This window comes from Agelaius tricolor, unplaced genomic scaffold, assembly GCF_023055355.1.
Source record: "Agelaius tricolor isolate 1412-34295 unplaced genomic scaffold, bAgeTri1.0.p SCAF_2, whole genome shotgun sequence".
Classification (NCBI taxonomy): Eukaryota; Metazoa; Chordata; class Aves; order Passeriformes; family Icteridae; genus Agelaius; species Agelaius tricolor.
The window spans coordinates 65407126-65430000 of NW_027269262.1; the positions used below are offsets into that span (position 1 = coordinate 65407126).

Below are 22875 nucleotides of genomic sequence, written 5' to 3' on the forward strand. Positions count from 1 at the left end.
CTGGGTAGGAGCCTGGTGCGTGCGCGCCCAGCGCTGGCACAGCCCTTGCCAGGCGGGATCAGAGGCGCGCAGCATCCCGAGGCGTGCAGCATCCCGAGGCGTGCTCCCGCCACCCAGCCGCGCTCCGGCTGCGCGGGGATCCCTGCCATGTGTGATTAGCTATCGGCGTGGGACGAGAGCGCTCACGCAGCATGAGTGGGCTTCCCATTTGCATGGAAATTTTTTTCTTTTTAATATGCAATTATTTTTAAAAGAAGGGACCATCTTTCTCCCTGCATTGTTCCAGAAAGTGGACACACATGCTTAGTCCTAACCTATTGTATTTCCATGTCAATGCAAAACAGCAAAACACATTGATCTGTGGTCAGGATTTTTTTCTTTTTTCTTTTTTTTTTGGCTGGGGGAGCAGGTTGGTTTCCAAAATTGCAGCTGTGTTTTTCTCTTCCGATTTATAAAAGGTTTTGCAGAGAGTTGAGAATCGGATAGGTTTGCCACATCGATCTGAGGGGCTGTTTGCCTAGGCATAGGGTTTCAGTGTATGGCTGGCAGTAAGGCAATAGGCAGCAATTTTTTTGTGCTCAGCTGCTACATATGACAGAGGATATTTCATTCGGCTGTCAGAATGTTATTAATAAAACATGGGGTGCGAAGAGGGCCACTATTTCCCCTTTCAATCACTATAGCATTTACAATGAAAATTTTATGCAGTGTGTAATTTTCAGTTAATGCTTGACACTTAAAATGTCGGTAGCTGCATTTTGTATGGTTCCTGAAGGGTTAATTGTATCATGTTCCCTGCATAAAAGCTCTGCTTATCAAAAGTGAATAGAAGAGTGTATGCAAATGTGTGTCTGTGACCTTTTGCCTTTCCAGGGTTAATTTATATGGTCATTAAAGATTTTATGAAATCGAGCGGCCTGGTGCTTCGAATCCCATTTTACGTTCACCTCCTAATTTATATAATTCCTACCTGAACGGGGAAATATGATTTTTATTTTTCTGTGTGTGTGTGTGTGTGCTGCAATGAAAACAGCATGCTGTGCTGTAGGGAGTTGCAAGTCTGGTTATCTGGCATTACTCAGATTGCTAAAAATTCATTAAAATGTGACATCAGCACAGTGAGAGACAAATGATCACAGGATGAAAAGGAACAGTGGGCCTTTCACGGATTAGTGCTACACAGCCCCAGCATAGAAGCTAACTGCATAAACAGATTAATCCACCAGTAGCAGCATAGCTAAGATTTACCGAATAATTAAATGGGCTTGAGTTACTGTGAAGATTTCCATGTAATCTAGCTGGTGTGAACACGTAAGTGAGGTGTGGGTAATGCTGCTTCCTCAGAAGCCATACACCAAGTTGCATCATTTATCCTGAATGGCTCCCCCTGGAGACAAAATTTGAGACTTCTCCCGCAAAGCCAGAGGTTTATATTTAATACTGTACCTAATACCTAATACTTACTTACTGCAATTAGCGGGATACTGCTCCACTAATAGGATTTATATTTGAGATCTCTCTTTTTTTTTTTTTTTTTTTTTTTTTGGCTCCAAGATGCATTTTTACATGCGCTTGCTTTTGTTCCAGCCTGTGGGGGGTGTATGGTGTGTGTATGCGTGTGTGTGCATGCATGTGCATGTATTTTAACACAAATCATTTCTAGCCAAAGAATACGAAATGACAGGCTTTAAATCTGTCACACTGGGGGAAAGCAGGTACTCTTGCAAAGACACAGTCAGACTTTGTAATATTGCAAATTTTTTAGAATTAATATCCAACCTCTTTAAAGCGGTGTTCTTTCCCTTTTCTTCCCCCCGACCCTTCTTCCCCCCTATTTTGCCACCTTCTGTTAGTGCTGTTCTTATTACAGGACATATTTTTTAACTGCTCTTAACTGGTCACTGAGTTCCTTTCCTGAGATCTTTTCTGTGTTTGTCCACAGAAGAACAAGGTGAAGACACAGAAGGGTCTGCTAAAAGTACATCAGTGGCTGTGGCTGATGATAAAGACTCAAGTGAAAGAGACAATAGTGAAGGCAAAAAATCTAGTAAAGACTCTGGTAAGATGCTAGAATTTCGTTTCCCCCCTTTTTTAACTTATGAAATGCTCTTTCATTTTAAACTGTCTGGACATTCCCACTACTATTCATTGCATGTGCATTTTGCATGTGATTTCTATCAGTAGCCTCCCATTGACCTATTTTTAATCATAACCATCTGACAGGATAGATGCGGATAAGTTGAAGAATATTACAGGACGACCAGTGAGATTATTTTTTAATCAAATCAGTTTGTGTGCTTGTAATTTTTTAAGCGCCTTTCATTAATCTTTGCTGTACTTGTGATTCCTCTGATGGCATATTAATTTTTCATAAGCATAGGATTAGGTACCACTTGAATTTTTTCTTCAATCAGGTTGTGCCCCCCTTTTAACCCAAAGAATGTGGGGTTTTTTTGTTATTATTTTTTGCTCTTGCTCACAGATTAGTTACTCCCAAGAATTTGGCCTCTTCCTGGGCATTTATTTGAGGCATTTACAAAAAAATACACAAAATCCAGTGAAAAAGTTTACAGATGATTCAGCCTAAGAAGGAGGAAATATCATTGAAAACGGATTATGGGATGGGTAATTTTGATCTCCTGGAATAGACAAAGCCCAGTAATGAAAGCTACTGTCTTTGAAAACAAAACCTCTATGTCATGACATTTACTTGTGCACAAACAAACCTAGGGCCAGCATCTGGTGTAGATACCCAGGGCTTTTTCTGTGTTTGATTTGGCAAATATGTGACTTCACCCATGCTTTTTATGTATGAGATGGAAATCTATGGTCACAATGAATATTACATTGGCTACTTTTGCCGCACGCTATACCTAGTTACATTATGTTGGATTCACTGAAGCAGAAGAAGTGCTGAAACAGGTTGAAGCCTATTAGTTTCAGGTAGTCATATATCTTTTCCTTGTATGCTGATGACAGCAGCATACAAAGGAGGTTGTGTTATCCATAAAGACATATAGTTGTAGAAAAAATATCATTTTACATCTGAGTTCCTTTACACCCAAATTCACCCATACTACAATTTGCTCTTTACATATTAAACATTTTTGAAATTATTTCAAAAAAAAAATTATAAATGGCCCTTTCTATGCCAAGTCAGTTCAGAAGACTGACTTAAAGATTAAAGCTTCCTTTAAGTTTGCTTGTTGACGGGCTGAGGTCAGTACCCATCACAGTTTACAACCTCGGCTGCTCTTCAGTCACTTTGTTTTTTGAGATCAAGAGACTGAGGGAAGGCCGATAATGACAAGGATGATGTTGAGCAAGAAGCTGTGTTGTGGTTTAAAATATATATTCCCCTTGGCTGGCTCTCTGACTTGGTCAGAACCGTCTGCAGTGCAGCAAAGCCATGCTCCCAGGCTGTCACAAGTCCTTCTCTGCAGTCTCCTCAGGGGCTGGCCTGGACACTCCCCAGGAGACGGGTGACAGCCACTTGCAGCCTGCATTTCCTACCATACGCCTCGTCTAGGGGACAATATGAACCACTTCAGGGAATTTAGCAGCCCTCTCTTTTTCTTAGGCCGGTCCATTTATAGTTGTTTAGGAAAGAATATGGTATTAAAGCTCCAGTCAAAAAAAAAAAAAAAAAAAAAGAAAAGAAAAAAAAGAAGAAAATGGAATCTAGAAAAAAAATACTGAAGGGGAATTCTCAAAATTCCATCAGGATTAGCCACTCATAAGGGCCAAGTTTAATTAGGACAAACCTATATCCAGATGCCTACTGGGTGCACTACAAAAAACCAGCATAATTGTTCTGCATTCCCGTGCCAGCAATTACACAAATAACTTTGCAGTAAGATTCATATAGAAACAAGGACTGAAATACATGATTGCCTTTGTGCTTTGCAGAAAGTAGTTTGTACTGTAAAACCCTGAATCTTTTGGAAAATTTTATTTTCCTAATCTAAATTAATTCTACATATGTAACATTCCGACCATCATCTTAATTTTCACTGAGCTGACAAGTATTTCTAATGACTGCATAACTGCTTCTGTATAATTGAATGTTAATTTGGGCTTTCTCATGAATTGAGTGTTGCAAGTCTTGCCAAAGAAATCTCAGGAAAACCAATAAATTAATCACAATACTAACAAGTTAGACAGGAAAGTGGTGTGACCCTTCTTTAGCATAGAATCTATTAGACAAGAAAGGATTAACATGTATTTAGTAACAGTGTGTTTGTGTAAGCTGTTGTGCTGCGTTGCTTACCTTATCTCAAGAAGAAGAGCTTTCAAAATGCGACTTGGCAATATGCAAGTTATATTTGTTGAATATTCATTCAGAATAGAAAAGCCTACTAATGCCTCATTTATATTGTCATTTAAATCTAGTGCCACTTTAGATTAATTATAATCCAAATTACAGCTCTATGCAGTGCAAGAATTAATATGGAATTTATCCAGATTAATACATTTGCATTGAAAATGTAATATGTCTCTGCCATGGCTAAGGGGAGCACTTTTTAATAAGGTAGTAAACATGAGGAAGGATGGAAATTAACCTTCATTATTGCAATGAAAATTATCCTTTCATTCTACTCTAATTAGAAAGAATACTCTACCAGTAATTATAATTTTAGAATTATTTTGAGTCTGAATAACATCATCTGATGTGTCAGAAGTCTTAAATTATGCAATCTTTATCAAATACAAAGATTTATAAATAAGAAAATAGTGGTTTTATCATGGCTTTTCCAGGATTTTTTTTCTCACTAGTATATGTACTTTATTAACTTTCTCCTTCTTATTAGTCACACAAATATTTTTATTTTGGGGCTTCAACATATATTGCAAAGGTGATGACATCTGAATTGCAGTGAATTGTGTCATTTTTATATTAGCAATCCTACACAAGTTAAATAATTCTGATACTGACAGGCAATCATTGCCTAGTCTATTTCATGGCACTTATTTATAATTAAACCTACTTTTTGAGCTAAATGTATTGAAGTTGCATTATTAATCTAAAATAAGATGCGTATTTTATATTATAAAAAGAATTTCTGATGTATTTCACAATTTCAAAAAAACACCCCCCTACAAATAATGTGTCTCAAGAATAAAAAGTTAATATTTAACACATGGATAACAACGGGTTTTAGTTTTTTCCTACAACTGCCTGGTAAGAATGGCATGGCAGTGGAACATGTAACTATGAAAAGAGTGTGCACAGTTTGCTCAAAACCAGGGTATTTTCCCTTCTCTTTCCCTCCTCCTTTGATAACCTTTCTAGAAGACCATAGGTGTTTACAGCTTTTCTACCAAAGCTCCCTAAAAATGTGAATTGAACGTGGAAAGCAGAGCGTTGATACAGCGAGACAAGGAACTGAGTGGTAGTAGCTCGACCATTGGATAAAAAGTTGAACTTTGCTTTTGTCATGTTCACTGTGGCTTGGGGACTCTGGTCTTCTCCATGTGCAGGGGCAAGTGACTCCCCTATGCCAGAGGGCAAAATAAAGCACCCTTTTTCTTTCCTTTAAAGCTCACCATAAGTCCCAGAATCAGTTACATTACTATTGGCCAGATGCAGCTTCAGTCATATAAGAAGTAACAGTGCTTGAGGTTGAATGAATCCAGAGCCAAACGACAACAAAAACAACAAAGCCTCTGTAAACTTTGACAGTTTATATAAATATCATAGTAAACATTGTAAAAAACTGTGCTTTGTTATGCATTTATTGACCCCAGCACAGTGTTTTATAACTCCACTCTTTTATTATATTAACCGCAAAAGAAATTTAACCAAAAAACCCCCCTTGTTTTTATAGAAACAAGAACTATGTGTTTCATGATTATTATAGGCCCTTTGAAGTAATTAAGTTATTCCATCCTGTGGTGGAAGATGATGTGTAATATTAACCTTGTGTGTGCCCAGGCACACACAGAGTGCACTTCAAGATAAATTTCACTAGCAGCGCCATAACACAGTTAGATGCATTTTCACAAGTAAATTTTGAAGGAGAACTTGGTTTGTAATTTCTGTAACAACCAGTTGAAAACAATCTAGTGTGATGAGGAGAAGAGAAGGCAGAATTTTTCCATTTTGTTTTTAAATTCAGCTTCCAGTATAACAATGTCTGTTTACATCAGCTGAGATTCTGGCCCATTTGTCTTTAAAAAGGATATCTTAAAAGTGACATATTGTAAAGAAAGAAACAGTAGAGATGTTTTTGACAGTTGGAAATAAAAAGAGGGTAATAATTTGAATCTGTTTTCTAAAAAACCCAGAAACAACCTTTCTCTCTTAATACATAGTATGTCACTTTTTTATTTCCCATAATTCTCACAGTTAAGATACTTCAATAATATGTAAATACAAATAGGCCAGGGAGTACTCTATTAATAGTCATAAAGCAAAGTGAGTAATAAAATGGTGCCCTATGTGATTTCATCACTTAGATTTTACTTTTAAGCATAGGTAGCCCTTTGGGTTGTTGGCCCAACAGTGACTGAGCAGTCTAAAAGAGGCCTCCAAGATCTGCTCCTGAGAGTGCAAAAATTCAGGGTCTCCAAAAAGGGACTAGTTCAGATGATACACATATGATGATGAATTGATGAATATATAAATAAGGAAATATGGCAGGAATAAGCTTTAATTTGGGCTAGAACATGCAAAAATTACTGGCCTAAATTACATCAAAAGAAATAATTAACAACTTAGGAATGAAAGTCAATGTGTGGGGAAATCACCATTAAGGTGTAAGCCATAAAACTTGTTTTATGCTTGTTGTTGTTTTTTTTTTTAAGTGCCCTTCAGAAAATGTCCCTGTGTGATTCAGTTTTCAATTAGTCATTATTTTACCATGAGGATTTGGTGTTTACCTCGAAAACTGTTCTCTTATTTTGCTTCTCTTTAATGTTGTCTTTGTAAGATCAAATATTGCACAAAGCCTATATGAAAATAATGATAATAAAAAGTTCTTGAGTTTGTGTTTTCTTTGTTCTTATTTACTTTGTTGCCAAAATGTCCATGACCTTATTTTTAAATTAATCCTAGGTTATTGTGCAATGAGGTGCAATTTGTTCATTTATATGACCCTTATGTGGATTGAAAAAAATCAAGATAAATCTTCATGCACAGCATACAATCAGATTACCCCTGGACTATATATTTACGTTGGGTCTGATAGCAATCAATGGTTTAGCTTCATTGCATTTCAAGATGTATTTGCACCCAGTGTCCAGTGATAGTGTCCTCACCCTGGAAATAATTTAGTTGCAAATTGACTGGAAGATGGTGAAAATTGAAAGTTAAAATTAGAAATACTCATAATAAACAGCAGAAAAAAGGTCAGATGATGCCGCACTATGATGAGATTGGAATGGTTGGTAAATGAGGTTTTGTGTTTGTCATGAGATGTATGTGACATGCCTACCCAATGCTCTTGTAATATCCAGCCTAGCAGAAGAGATTATCTGGCAAATTGACGCTGGAAAGAATTTTCTGATGGACTGGGAAATTAGAATTGCACTCTTCTCTTTGATGTGTGCAAGACTGGGCCGCATTACACAGCTAGCTCAGGCATAATATTAAATATAGTATTTAGTACTTAATAGTACAACTATCTGTAGTAAACAATTATATTCTGGTTTTGATCACAAATGCCAGACTATAAAAATTCACAGTGTAAACATCTAAAGCAATCCCAAATGACTGATCTTTGTATATAATTAATATTAAGTTAGCTCTGAAATCCTATTCTCCACAGTATTTCTTTTAAAGCCTCACTATATTTAGCTTCAGAATAGTAACCAGGCAGGAGTTATCAAAACAGCACAATAATCATATTGCTCAGACAGTTTAGAAAAGAGAGAGGGTAATTAAACAGGAGCAAATTAATTATTTGGAAAACAGGCTTTTTAAGCAAAAGCTGATTTGTTTTAATGTAATAGACAAATTCATACTGAGCTGCTAAAGAAAGAACATTATTGATTAATCTTTAAAGGCAACCTAGGGTTATCTAAACAGTAGAGAAGAGTCCATTTTTAAATGTATTTATAGAGTATCAAGAATAAAAGTGTATTTTCACCTTTGTGCTTACCAGACTTGTTTTATTCATCTTTATTTTTTCTCAGTGTTTAAAAAACAAGCAAGCAAACAAAAAAAAGACCCTCAAAGACAATACAGACCTTTGAAGTCAGAGTCTCTTTTTAAACCAGGATATTTTTAAGTTTAAAACATGTTCTCAAAAATTATGTTTTCAAAACAGGAATAGTCACACCAGAGAAGGAACCAAAAGCGAACACTGTGGTAGGGGCACAACAGCTTCTTCTGGCAAAAGAAGAGGATGGTGCAGCTAAAAAATCAAAGCCTCCAGAGGACAATAAATTTTGTCATGAGCAGGTAAAAGGAAATGTAACAATTTAATTGCATTCTAGAACTCTTTTTCAAATAACTCAAGAATGAAACAGAGATGATATGCTGTTAAAATAGCTATATCAGCAAGTTATAAAAAGCACATTGACTAATAGCCTGCATCTTAACTTGATTTTTTTTCAGTTCTATCAATGTCCTTATTGTAACTACAATGGTAGGGACCCAAATCGTATCCAGATGCATGTCCTGTCACAGCACTCAATGCAACCTGTTATCTGCTGCCCCCTCTGCCAAGATGTCCTCAGCAACAAAATGCATCTCCAGCTTCATTTGACCCATCTGCACAGTGTGTCCCCTGACTGTGTGGAGAAACTGCTCATGACAGTAAGTGCTCCAAATACTGATGCACATGCTACACAAACATACTTGGGCCTTGTGGGCAATGTATTTGTTGTGACAGTGTGTTCAGGAAGCCTGGGGAGAGGAATGGGTCAGGACTCTTAGGTTCTCTTGTCAGCCCATTCAGTGAATGCTGTCCCTTGGGAAAATGGCTGAAGGTGGATTTCACAGATGCAAAAAGTCTTTGATTCCTCACTGACATTAACCTTGGAAAAGTTAAGCCAGTCCATATCTCTAAGTGCTTACCTGAAAATTTGGTCTAATAATATCCAGGTCTCAGAGGTATTGTGACTTTAGTTTGTAAAGTAATAAGAACTCCCTGAAAAACGTAGTTCCCAAATGTAGAAGGATTCCTGTGTATACCTCTACTAAACATTACATTACATGAAATTCACTGTAAAACAGCAGTTCAAACATCCATTCAAAACAATGTCAGTAGAAACACAATCGGGTCTTGTACTTATATGTTATTACAGCATAAATTCAGTTAGAAAACAGACCTCCTAAGACAAACTGGTTCTGGTTGTCTTGCCTTCTTAGATGGAAATGTACTTGGAAATCTCAGTGATCCAACTCCTTAAGTATTTACTTCTGTATCCATAAATGGCTCCTTCATTTATATAGGTGTGGTTGTAAATCCACCACCTCATACCCAACTAAAGTGGTAAAAATATTAGAAATAATTGAGACCTCTTGACTGAAGGTCTACAGTTCCTTGTGCTTAGAGTTGAGGAGCAAATACACACTTGGGGAACTTCTTTTCTTTTCCTTGGTTTTCTACTAATTATAGCTCTGACAGACCATGTAATTTTGACCCACTGGAAGGAAAATGCAGTAGATATTTAACTTTCAGAGACCCTTTTAGGAAAATGGGAAAATATGGAAAATCGGCCCCTCCATATTGAGCAGCACTAGCTTTCTTCTCAAGTTCTTTCTGGTTCCCTCTATGCTGATAATGAAGCAATTTTGAAATCTTTCTTCATCAGGTGCTGGGGAGTTGTTCCAGTGTTTCTGAGAGAGGAAAAACCCCAGTGTTTCCCAGGGAAAAGATTGTAAATCATAACCTTCATAATTGAAATTTTCAGCATTGCTAATACTAATATGCTTTGTCCATAACTGAAATGTCTAACAAAAAAGTAAATGCTATTTATAGCAATTTTTTTTTCCTCTGGGACATTTACAGTTCCCTACATAATTTTTTTAAAAGACCTTCCCTATCAAGAAAACTCAAAATCATTAGTCCTATAAGAGGGTGCTATTAATGCCATGTTTGAATCACAAATGTACTCTGTACACACCCAGGTGGCTCTTTTTTTAATGTCTAGAATATTTTTTCTAAGAGGCAATTTGTGTATATGTATATATATGTCATTCTTATGCATCCAATGTTAGAGGAACAAAAAATATTTCTACTCATAGCTCATAATGAATGTAGCTTTCATTATTTATTTTCAACTCAAAAATCTCTTCTGTGGTTAATCTTTTTACTTCTGTATGAAGGAAGTCCTATCCTTCTGTTAGAGATGAGGAGCTGCAGCACAGTCTGTACTGATTTACCCAATATTCTTTAGACAGAATTTGGCAGTGCAGGAGCTTGAACTTAGACTTGCTAAGTCTTAATAGGACAGTCCTATATTTCTGGTATTAATTTTTTTTAAGATCAAGTAAAATAAAAACATGAAATGTTGAGCAGGCTGATATTTGTATCAATTTAGCAGAACTGAATACTACCAGATTAAAACTACGTCCTTCAAAGATTTCTGTCTATAATTTGAAAGCAGAGCTCAACAGATAAAGCAATCTGAAGATGATACATAAGAAATTGAAGTCAAGAAAGAGAAAAAAAATCTAATTTTAAATAGAAATAAGTTGTTACTTCCCTGTTGAAATAAACATAATTTTCTTTCAAAGATCATGGAATGTCTACCATTTGTGTAAAAAAGGTACAGGTGAAGAAAAGTGAGAACACCTTCAGTGAAAGACTGGTCACCATATCTCAACATGATCTCTCTCTTTGGAGGAGAATATCCTAGGAGAATTCCCCTGATAAATCAAATGATCCTGGCAAAGTCAGCAAAACCTTCTTTGTGGTGATACTGAGACCAATGAAATATTGAGTGCATGTAGTTCTATAGCATCCCCTTATTGTGGATTATTTTGAGTTGATTCTCCACTAAGGGACACATGATGCTCTGGATTATGATCTGTCAGAAACCATAATCAAGGACTGAATCAGGATCTTGATTCTGACAGTCATCCAGATATGGAGGATCTTTTGAATTATAATTTCATACTGTTGTATTCTACTAAATAGTGGGACTTTTTCTGTAATAATACCATATTCTTGGTTTTCAAAGGTTCCTGTACCAGATGTCATGATGCCCAATAGTATGCTATTGCCAGCAGCTGCTTCAGAGAAATCTGAACGTGACACACCTGCAACCATTACAGCTGAGGGATCTGGGAAATATCCAGGTATGCAAGAAAAAGCCCAGACATGTAAAAGCTAAGTATGGGCAATTTAGAAATAAAACTACTTGTTACTTGGTAAAGGAAACCTTTTTCTGGCTTGCTTATAGCCACAGAGATTAAAAAACAAAAAGTAGCAAGGGGTCTGAATTTGGCTGAGCTGGTAGAAAGCACATGTATGCCAGACTCCTTGCATTTGGTGGAGGTAAAATCAAACAGCAGTGCCTAGCCACTTTGAGGGCAAGATCCTCCTTGTTTAACCTGCTGCTAAGACCTAATCCCAAAAGACAGTGGCACTTTCACCATCAATGGGGAATGTTAGGTAAGTGATTTTGTCTTCATTTCCAGTAGCAGGTTTCTGATCCTGGACACTTACCGTATTATGCACTGGGAAATTTTGCTAGTTGTCACAGCATTCTCCTCCCTCTCTTCTCTGACCATTCTCATCCTCTTTCTAGTCATCTGTCCTACCTGTTGTCTCCATTTTTCTACTCTTTCCCTCTTTCCTATTCTTTATTTCCTTTTCTTGTTTGATGCTCCCATTGTACCAATCAACTCCTACGTTCTGGCAAAGAAAAGCCCTATGCCACTGCTCGGCCAGATGCGGCTGCCAATCTGATCATTGTGTATGAGTTTTATTCCTTTTTTTAAACTCCTGTTTATCCTGCCCACTTTGTTTTCTGGGACAAAGACAGGTTGTTATAGTTTGCTAAGCTGACACATGGCATACTAGGTGCCTTTCTTGATTTCTGATGAAAAAATAAATTAAAATAAATACTGTGTGCTTTTTCTTCTACTTGTGTAAAAGGCACTTCACTTTCTCTAACTAGGTGAAAGTCCTGTGGATGAGAAAAGTACCCCTGGGGTCGATGAATCAAAAACTGGAATGGAAATAAAGACTGAGGAACAGAAGCCACCTAAGGAATCTGCTGAAACACCCGATTGGAATAAGAGCAGCAGTAAAGATATTAAGACCACTGAGTCTATGACAGACCAGCTAAGTGAGCAGCAGAAGAAGCAACAGCTGTCTGTTTCTGACCGCCATGTCTATAAGTACCGCTGTAACCATTGTAGCTTGGCTTTTAAGACTATGCAGAAGCTTCAGATACATTCCCAGTACCACGCTATTCGGGCGGCTACCATGTGTAGCCTTTGCCAACGTAGCTTCCGTACATTCCAGGCTTTAAAAAAACACTTGGAAGCAGGCCACCCTGAACTCAATGAAGCTGAACTTCAGCAGCTGTGTGCATCTTTACCTGTCAATGGTGAACTGTGGGGAGAAAGTGAAAGTATGGCACAAGACGATCATGCACTAGAACAGGAAATAGAAAGAGATTATGAGATGGACCAGGAAGGTAAAGCAAGTCCTGTAGGAAGTGATAGTAGCTCTATTCCAGATGATATGGGCTCGGAACCAAAGCGGACCTTACCTTTTAGAAAAGGGCCAAATTTTACTATGGAAAAATTTCTAGATCCATCTCGCCCATACAAGTGTACAGTGTGCAAAGAGTCTTTCACCCAAAAGAACATTCTCTTGGTCCACTACAACTCAGTGTCCCATCTGCATAAACTCAAAAAGGTTTTGCAGGAAGCATCAAGTCCTGTCCCTCAAGAAACCAACAGCAGCACTGATAACAAACCCTACAAGTGCAGCATTTGTAATGTTGCATATAGCCAAAGTTCTACATTGGAAATCCACATGAGATCTGTGCTTCATCAGACAAAGGCAAGGGCTGCAAAGCTAGAACCAAGTGGTAATATAAGTAGCGGTAATAGTGTAGCAGGGAATGTGAATAGCCCCAGCCAAGGAATGCTAGAATCTGTGACCTTACCAGCAGTTAACAGCAAAGAAACACATTTAGATGCCAAAGAATTAAATAAAAAGCAAGCTTCTGAATTAATTTCTGCTCAGCCTACACATCACCCACCCCAGTCACCAGCACAACTTCAAATGCAACTACAGCACGAACTGCAACAACAGGCTGCGTTCTTTCAACCGCAGTTTCTAAATCCAGCTTTTTTGCCTCACTTTCCAATGACACCAGAAGCACTGCTCCAATTTCAACAGCCTCAGTTCCTTTTCCCATTCTATATACCTGGGACAGAATTTAGCTTAAGCCCAGATCTGGGTTTGCCTGGTTCTGCCACATTTGGTATGCCGGGGATGGCTGGTATGACAGGATCACTGCTTGAAGATTTGAAGCAGCAGATACAAACTCAGCACCATGTTGGCCAAACCCAGCTACAGATACTGCAGCAACAGGCACAACAGTACCAGTCCACCCAACCCCAACTTCAGTCCCAAAAGCAGCAGCAGCAAAGTAGTAAGCTGATGAAAGCAGAGCAAAATACCTTAGTAAGTACAGACTGCCAGCTGATAAAGGATATGCCATCATATAAGGAGTCAGAAGAAGTTTCTGAAAAGCATGAGAAGCCAAAGCAAGAATTTACTAATGAGAATGAAGGACTAAAAGAAAACAAAGATATGAAGAAGCCAAAATCCTCAGAACCAGCCATCCCACCACCCAGAATAGCTTCTGGAGCAAGGGGGAATGCAGCCAAGGCTTTGCTGGAGAACTTTGGGTTTGAGTTAGTTATCCAATATAATGAGAACAGACAAAAAGTGCAGAAGAAAAGCAAGACTGGGGATGGTGAAAACACAGACAAACTGGAGTGTGGAACCTGCAGTAAGCTTTTTTCCAACATTCTTATTTTGAAGAGTCATCAAGAACACGTGCATGGACATTTTTTTCCATATGGAGCATTAGAAAAATTTGCCCGACAATACAGGGAGGCGTATGACAAACTTTATCCAATTTCTCCATCTTCTCCAGAAACGCCACCGCCTCCACCACCACCTCCGCCACCACCTCCTCCTCCTCCTCCTCCAACTCCTTCTCAGCCTTCTTCAGCTGGAGCTGGAAAAATTCAAAACACAGCTCCCATACCTTTGCAGGCCCCACCACCTACACCTCCACCACCACCTCCTCCACCGCCACCTCCGCCTCCTCCACCACCACCACCATCAGCCCCACCTCAAGTCCAGCTTCCTGTTTCACTTGATCTCCCACTTTTCCCTCCAATTATGATGCAGCCAGTGCAACACCCAGCACTGCCTCCTCAGCTTGCCCTCCAGCTGCCACCAATGGATACTTTATCTGCCGATCTTACCCAGCTTTGCCAGCAGCAGCTGGGATTAGATCCCAATTTCCTGCGGCACTCTCAGTTCAAGCGTCCACGTACAAGAATCACAGATGACCAGTTAAAAATCTTGCGGGCTTATTTTGATATTAACAATTCTCCAAGTGAAGAGCAGATCCAAGAAATGGCTGAGAAATCTGGTCTTTCACAGAAGGTTATCAAGCACTGGTTTCGAAATACGCTGTTTAAAGAACGACAGAGAAATAAGGATTCGCCGTATAATTTTAGCAATCCTCCTATAACGGTGTTGGAAGATATCAGAATAGATCCTCAGCCTTCAGCTGTAGAACCCTACAAGTCTGATGCGTCTTTCAGCAAGAGGTCATCCAGGACTCGGTTTACTGACTACCAGCTTCGTGTCCTCCAAGACTTCTTTGATACAAATGCTTATCCAAAGGATGATGAAATCGAACAGCTTTCAACTGTACTTAACCTACCTACTCGAGTTATTGTCGTATGGTTCCAAAATGCGCGACAAAAAGCTCGCAAAAGTTACGAGAATCAAGCTGAAACTAAAGACAATGAGAAAAGGGAACTGACGAATGAGCGTTACATCCGAACCAGTAACATGCAGTATCAGTGCAAAAAGTGCAGTGTGGTTTTTCCCAGGATCTTTGATTTAATTACACACCAGAAAAAGCAGTGTTATAAAGATGAAGATGATGATGCTCAAGATGAAAGCCAAACTGAAGACTCTATGGATGCCTCTGATCAAACAGTGTATAAGAACTGTACAGTTTCTGGCCAAAATGACTCGTCAAAAAGCTTGACAGTCACAGCAGCAAGCTCTGGCTCTGGTTCTAGTACTCCTTTGATTCCATCACCCAAACCAGAACCTGAGAAGGCTTCTCCTAAACCAGAGTCCACAGAAAAACCAAAACAAAATGAAACCACCTCTAAGCAAACAGATACAACTTCCCAAAGCGCCAAACCAGTACAGTCTACTCCAGTAACATCTTCTGACCCTCAGCCCTCAGCTTCTCAACCACCACAACAAAAGCAATCCCAGATTGTAGGGAGACCTCCTTCTGCATCACAAAACACACCTGTTCCTTCCAGTCCTTTGCCAATTTCAATGACTTCTCTACAGAACAGTCTACCTCCTCAGTTATTACAGTATCAGTGTGATCAATGTACAGTTGCCTTTCCAACTCTAGAACTTTGGCAAGAGCACCAGCACATGCATTTCCTAGCAGCTCAAAACCAATTTCTTCACTCACAGTTTTTAGAAAGACCAATGGATATGCCCTACATGATATTTGACCCAAATAATCCTTTGATGACTGGACAGTTACTTAACAGTTCTCTTGCTCAGATGCCACCACAAACTGGCTCATCACATACAGCACACCCTGCTACAGTTTCTGGTTCCCTGAAACGGAAACTAGATGATAAAGAAGACAATAACTGTAGTGAGAAGGAGGGAGGAAACAGTGGAGAAGATCAACATCGTGATAAGCGTTTAAGAACTACAATTACTCCAGAGCAGCTGGAAATACTCTACGAAAAGTACCTGCTAGATTCCAATCCCACCAGAAAGATGCTAGATCATATTGCGCGTGAAGTGGGACTAAAAAAGAGAGTCGTACAAGTCTGGTTTCAGAACACAAGAGCCCGGGAAAGAAAGGGACAATTCCGTGCAGTTGGTCCAGCCCAGTCCCATAAAAGATGTCCTTTTTGTCGAGCTCTGTTTAAAGCAAAATCTGCTTTAGAAAGTCACATCCGCTCTCGACATTGGAACGAAGGAAAACAAGCCGGCTATAGTTTGCCTCCAAGTCCTTTGATATCAAATGAAGATGGAGGAGAAAGTCCACAAAAGTACATATTTTTTGATTACCCATCACTGTCATTAGCAAAAACTGAATTATCAAGCGAAAATGAATTAGCCTCCACTGTATCAACCCCTGTGAGCAAAACTGCAGAAATGTCACCGAAGAACCTTTTAAGTCCTTCTTCTTTTAAAGCAGAGTCTAGTGAGGATATTGAAAATTTGAATGCCCCTCCTGCTGACTCTGGATATGATCAAAACAAGACTGACTTTGATGAGACTTCATCAATTAATACAGCAATTAGCGATGCCACAACAGGGGATGAGGGGAACAATGAAATGGAAAGCACAACTGGCAGTTCAGGGGATGCAAAACCTGCATCACCCCCCAAAGAACCAAAACCGCTTGTGAATGACACACTACCAAAAGCAGCAACTACACCTACAAATGAGAATGCTGATGATAAATTTCTCTTTTCCCTAACAAGCCCTTCAATACACTTCAGTGAAAAAGATGGCGACCATGACCAAAGTTACTACATTACTGATGACCCTGATGATAATGCCGACCGCAGTGAAACTTCAAGCATAGCTGATCCAAGTTCACCTAACCCATTTGGAGCTAGCAATCCCTTTAAATCCAAAAACAGTGATCGGCCAGGCCACAAACGTTTCCGAACACAAATGAGTAACCTTCAGCTTAAAGTTCTCAAGGCTTGCTTTAGTGACTACCGAACTCCAACCATGCAGGAATGTGAAATGCTAGGGAATGAGATTGGTCTGCCCAAACGTGTGGTTCAGGTCTGGTTTCAGAATGCCCGGGCTAAGGAAAAGAAATTCAAAATTAACATAGGGAAGCCATTCATGATAAATCAGACTGGACCTGATGGGACGAAGCCAGAATGTTCTCTGTGTGGCGTGAAATATTCTGCACGTTTGTCCATAAGAGATCACATCTTTTCCAAACAACATATTACAAAAGTGAGAGAAACTGTGGGAAGTCAGCTAGACCGGGAGAAAGATTATTTAGCTCCTACAACGGTTAGACAGCTGATGGCGCAGCAAGAACTGGATCGCATAAAGAAGGCTACTGATGTGCTAGGATTAACAGTACAGCAGCCAGGCATGATGGACAGCAGTTCTCTTCATGGTATCAGTTTGCCAGCAGCTTATCCAGGACTCCCTGGCCTTCCTCCTGTTCTTCTGCCTGGAATGAATGGTCCATCCTCTTTACCTGGATTTCCACAAAGTTCAAACAGTAAGTCTATAAGGGGATGATTTTCTCATTTTATTAATTTGATCATCTTGCACAGTCACCATCCCCTTCTAAGACAAAGCATAATATGCATTCATATCATGCTAGTTAGACTCGTGTGAATAGCTAATAAGTACTCCTATGGGGTATACTCAGTGCATTTTTCCAATGATGCTGTAGCCTGGATGATACATCTGACTTCTCTAAAAAAAAAAAAAAAGAGAGAGAGAAATGTTTTTAGCCAATACTAGGTTTTTTCTAACAAAAGCAATAGAAATATATAATTGTTATACTTATTTGTTTGTTTTGAATTATACTTCTTTAGTCAAAACATGGGTTAGAATTTTGTATGTAATTTTTTGTATGCAAATATTTAATGTAATATCTCATTAAGCACAAAATAGATTCTCACATTGTCAGTTTATCAGGCAAGCGGTTCAACCCTTAGACCACTCCAATCTGTTGTTTAATCCAGAATAAATGTTTAATATAAATGCTGCCCAGGACCCTCTATTACATTTCTGAATAACCGCCTGCTGAAATAAAAAAGAGTTTGTGGAAGGTGATTTGTAAAGGCAGTTTCAATTGTAATCCAAATTCCAGTTCATAAAGTCATTACCAACATGTACCTCTTCATTAGGGCTTGCACTTTTAACAGAACACCTAACTCGCTTTATTGACAGTTTTGACTCTCATGTGACTCCGGGTTTTGCTCACGTTGGAAAGCACTTCCTCTTGCAATAAGTTTCACTCATGTTAAGGAACCAAGTTTTCTGCAGCAGATTTTTTGACTCCTCAAAGAATGAGCCTAATGTGTTTCTTGAAGTAGGCTCCAGTTTTGCACTCTAGGTTCATTTGACTGCAGCCTTGCAGACTGAAGCTCTCACAGTCATCTTCTAATTTTGCATATTCATATCAAATATGTGCACAGAAGAGTTAGGAAGCTAGTTAAGACAGCTCACCTCATTTTATCCAGTAATCCCACCTGCTGTTGATCTTTAAACTTTGCTTTAGAAAGCAACACACTTTGGCAAGTAAAATAAAGTCCTAATCACCAGTGTTATTAGACATACTGAGACTGTAGCAATGTCTTCTCTACTACCCAGGTCTACTTTGATTGATGATGATCATGTTATTGTTTTCCTAAGTGGTGGTCAAAGCATCTTGTTTTTCTCTTCATTGGATCAGAGAGGCTTTCCTTCCACAATGGAGTCTCTGGCTGAGTGCCCTCTGGCTTTTGTCAAACAGTTATTGGCACAAGATTGCATATAAAGGAAATATAAAGTTGCTGTATTTCCTTCTTAATGGCATACAGTGTCCTGGTCCTAAAATGGCTGGTTGTTATTCATTAAAATTATAGATATGGTTTCTCTGTATAACTTTGCTAAATAGCTTTGGCTAGGTTGACCTTCAGGTAAAAAGGGCATCAGAAAACTCAGGATTTGTCTATATGGCTCAAAGAAATTTGCTTGGATATATATTTTTTTATTTCAATACCAGGAAGTTCCCATGCAAAGTGTGTCTGGGGAATGGCCCTGGACCCATGGACCCACCCTCTAAGCTGTGCTTAGGATTTGTTTTGGAGGAGGCTAGTTCGGCTAGGCAAAAACAATATCCACATTCTTTCTTCTTAAATTTAAAGAAGGTTTTCTCTCAGTTTCTCGAAAATGTTCCCTGATGCTCTTTAACTCACTGGTACCAATGTAGGCTCAAAGTCTGCAAATTGTCCTGTTAATAATACAAAAAGCATTATTAGAGGCCAACTGTTCCATAACAATTCCGTATTCAGATTTTCTAATTTCCACCAAACACCTCTTCTTTGATATCATGCACAGTGCACTGCCAATTGAGATGGATTTTTACCCTCTTTCATCTTTCATTTTCTTAAGGTTAATTAGCCCATTGTGGGCAAAGCCCACTGTGTAAAGCAGCTACTAGAATCTCGTTGTTAACTTTCTCTTCTACCATATGCTAAACAGCCCCTACATCCCCCTTTTGTTGCCTGGAAAATACTTGCATACATAAATCTCCATTCCCTAATGATACATAATGGAGCAGTGATAGTGAGTGGAAAGAAAAAAAAAAAGCGATTATTTTAATCATTCATCATAGAAAAACAGTAATGTACTTAGATGTGCTCCAGTATATGCTCCACACTAGTATTTTCTGCACCTAATTAACCCATTTCTATTTTCTTCTCTACCCTGCTCTGTCTAGCTCACATTCATATTTGATGCTAAGAATCATTTAAGAAGTATCTTTTTGGAAGCAAGCTTCCAAGCAAGCTTTTCCTTGGCTGCAGTTCTTGCAGCATGTATATTTTCAGCCAGCAGGACAATTGCTCTGCACCATTCTTTGCATGAAGGATTTGCTGAAGCTCCCTGACAACTCACTGTCTTACAGTTCAAGTCTACTTCTTGTGAATTCCTCTCCAAGTGTGTCATTTCTTCTCTCTCGGACCCAAGCCCAAAATGCACTTCAGAAGAAGCTTCACTGGGATCCCTTATATTGAAGTATTTACTTGTTTTTAGTGATGCTTACAGGGTTGGTAACTGTTTTGCCTGTAGCAAAGCCCATCCATTCTGCCCTACATCTTTGTTTAAGGGACGATGTTAACATTGGTAAGATCCTCAATTTGAAAGAATGTGTTTATTCAGACAGGCAACTATTGAAACCTAATTGTAAACATCACACTTTAAAATTCTCCTTTGTGATTTGCTTTCCTCATCCTAGATAGAGAAGTAGCACTGATTAGTTTCACTGGTTAATACAAGTTTATAAGGGATTTCACTTTCATGTTTGACCATCCAGTATTTTTTAAGGATTTCCAAAGTACAGAAAACCCAGCTAAATGTTGCAAAGTCCTATGCTTTTTTAAATGCAGTATTTGCTTTTACAAAAGTTTTGAAATGGAACCCGTGAAAATAATGCTAATTCAGAAAGGATGGAATGATTCAAACTACAGTTCATTTCATCTTCTTTATATAGCGCTTAAACTAGATTATTACTTGTGAATATTAAATTTTGCAAAATAAGATAGCTTCATTTCTGAATAAAAGGATATCTTAACTTTAAATTCTGTTATTTTCTTCTTAAACAAGTTGGTTTTAATGTCAGAATTATTGTGTGGTTCTGAGATTATGTGTCACAATCCTCTCACCTGTGGGATACATTTTTCTAGATAATGTAATTTTACCATCTTATGGGCATCAAATGCTGAGCAAGGTCTGAAAATTACTGCAGTGTTTGCTCAGCATAATTCCTAATAAGGAGTTATTTGGTGGAATTCTAATTCATACAGAATTTTAGTTTCAGCTCATCTTTGTTCTTCAAGCTTCTTCTTATTTTCTAGGTGACTGTAGATAGAAGAGTTCACCTGCTGTTTTCAGCTGTTCTTAAAATTCACATTCTCTTTTTCCTTAGCTTTGTGTTTTGCCTATGATCCCTCGCAGAAAGCTAGTGCTTCATCTTGCTTCTAGCTATTGATACTGGTTCTATGAACCTTTTAATGTCACCATCATTACCATAGGTTCTTTGCACATCACTTAAGCCCAGGCTACCTTGAAGATTCACAGCAGCTTTTTCCAAGAACGCACACATCACTGGGTAATATGTACTTAGTGGGTTTTGAAATCTTATCAAGAGAGAAATTTGATTCAGCAGCAATGGCTTTGTTAGTGCATTAAATTCTGTTCTCTGATTGTTTTTGGCCCATTGGTAGCAGTTTCATTTTTATATTTTAGCCCTTCCATTCCTCCAAGTGAAAGAGAAGTCTCTCATCTTTGATAGTCATTTAAAATAATTAGCAGGATCAGAATGTTTGCTCATGATTAGTGTATTTTCTACTCTGTATCTTTCATGTCTGTAAATCAAGCATTAGTTTTGTCAGTTTTTTAAATTTAGTTTTGGAAACTCTCATTCCACATTTACCTTCCAGTAAAACAAGTGGATTGCACTGTTCTAAAGCAATCTGTCTGGACCTTTCACTGAACTATGTGTATTTCAACTATATTCCAAAGAATATCTGGTAAATGGAATACGTCATACCTGTTCTAGGAATCTTCACTGTGATTAGACTGAAGACATTAAAATGTACAAGAGTTGAAGAGATTGAGAATAAAATTAAATTGGAAAAAATCCTAAGTAGGTGGCAAGCCCAAATAACCATGACAAAGCTGGGGCAACAGTTCACATTAACTGTATCATTCGTGTGTTTTCCATCTACACTCTGTATAATTTCATATATTTTCAGCAAGCTCCACACACAATTGGCTGTTACTTCCTGTTGGAAGCATAGGAGCAAGTAATAGCATCTTCAATGTGATTGTGCACTAACTCTAGCAATTACCCACTTTTTAATTATAGCTGTTGTGACTTGTTTCACTGTACTATCTAATTCGTGCTCACAATGCATTTTAACTCCTTAGTGTTTAAATAGGACTAATGACACAGTGACAAACATTAAATGGCCTCTTTGTTAAATCTGATAATTATTCTTTTTGAATCCTAATTGCTTGATTCTTAAGTAATGCTAAGCACCTGGATATTGATGATTTAAACATTATTCTTGTTCACTCCATTAGTGCTTCCTTGTGGCTAATACCTATCTAGCCTCCATTACAGAGCCTGCATTTATTTCTCTCTTATCCATGCACTAGTAGACTGCTCCTGACATAACTTCTCTTTTTCAGTTCCATGTGCATGATGCACTTTGTGTGCTCTTTTCTCTAGCAAACTGACTTGCCTGCAAAAACGACAATGGGTGTAATGTACAGCCTCTTACAGTCACTCGCCTTTTCTACCCTGTGCCATCATTTAATTTTCTGACCAATTATACATCTCACAGAAGTTGCTTTTTTAATAGACTGTTACCAACCACTGCACTGTATCTGGTACTTGAAACAGAAAAGATTTCTTCCATTAAGTTACGAGGCATACTTCTTGTGTGTATGCACCCTCCAGACAGAACCAGTCCATCCTTAGGTTGCTTCCTCTAATGAGGTGGAGGACGTCATGCCTGCGTGCTTCAAGTAAACCAAGAACAGCAGCGTTCCTGTGTTAAAGTACTTTAGTGCTATTACCCTTATTTCCCAGCAAAGACTGCATTGACCTGATTGTGTGGTAAAGAAAAGCTCAACTCTCAAAAATGAAAATGTAAGCTGTGTGGTGTCCCAGTAATGAATAGCATTGACCTGATTGCTGTTAGTTTTTTGAATGGTCATTTCCTGTTGATATTTACTTACCTAAACATCTTTCTTTATTATTATTGCATTTCCCCCCAGCAATTTGGATAAAGATTCCTTTTTATTTGAGATCTAATTACTTATAGTGAGCACCATAATTACCAGGTTTCTTAGGTGAAGGATGTGTGGGTTATATCATCCCAGAGGCATGATAAAAATTAGT

The 22875-nt window shown here is 38.4% G+C and overlaps 1 protein-coding gene across 4 annotated transcripts in view; it reads left to right on the forward strand.

Moving 5' to 3' along the window:
* ZFHX4 (zinc finger homeobox 4) overlaps positions 1-22875 on the forward strand; it is a 150064-nt gene that overhangs the window by 122522 nt on the left and 4667 nt on the right. For all 4 annotated transcript variants that reach the window (XM_071421303.1, XM_071421311.1, XM_071421309.1 and 1 more), the window contains exons 5-9: positions 1943-2059; positions 8271-8404; positions 8561-8761; positions 11134-11251; positions 12076-17472. In XM_071421303.1, coding sequence (XP_071277404.1) covers positions 1943-2059; positions 8271-8404; positions 8561-8761; positions 11134-11251; positions 12076-17472 — 5967 coding nt within the window. The remainder of the gene's footprint in view (positions 1-1942; positions 2060-8270; positions 8405-8560; positions 8762-11133; positions 11252-12075; positions 17473-22875) is intronic.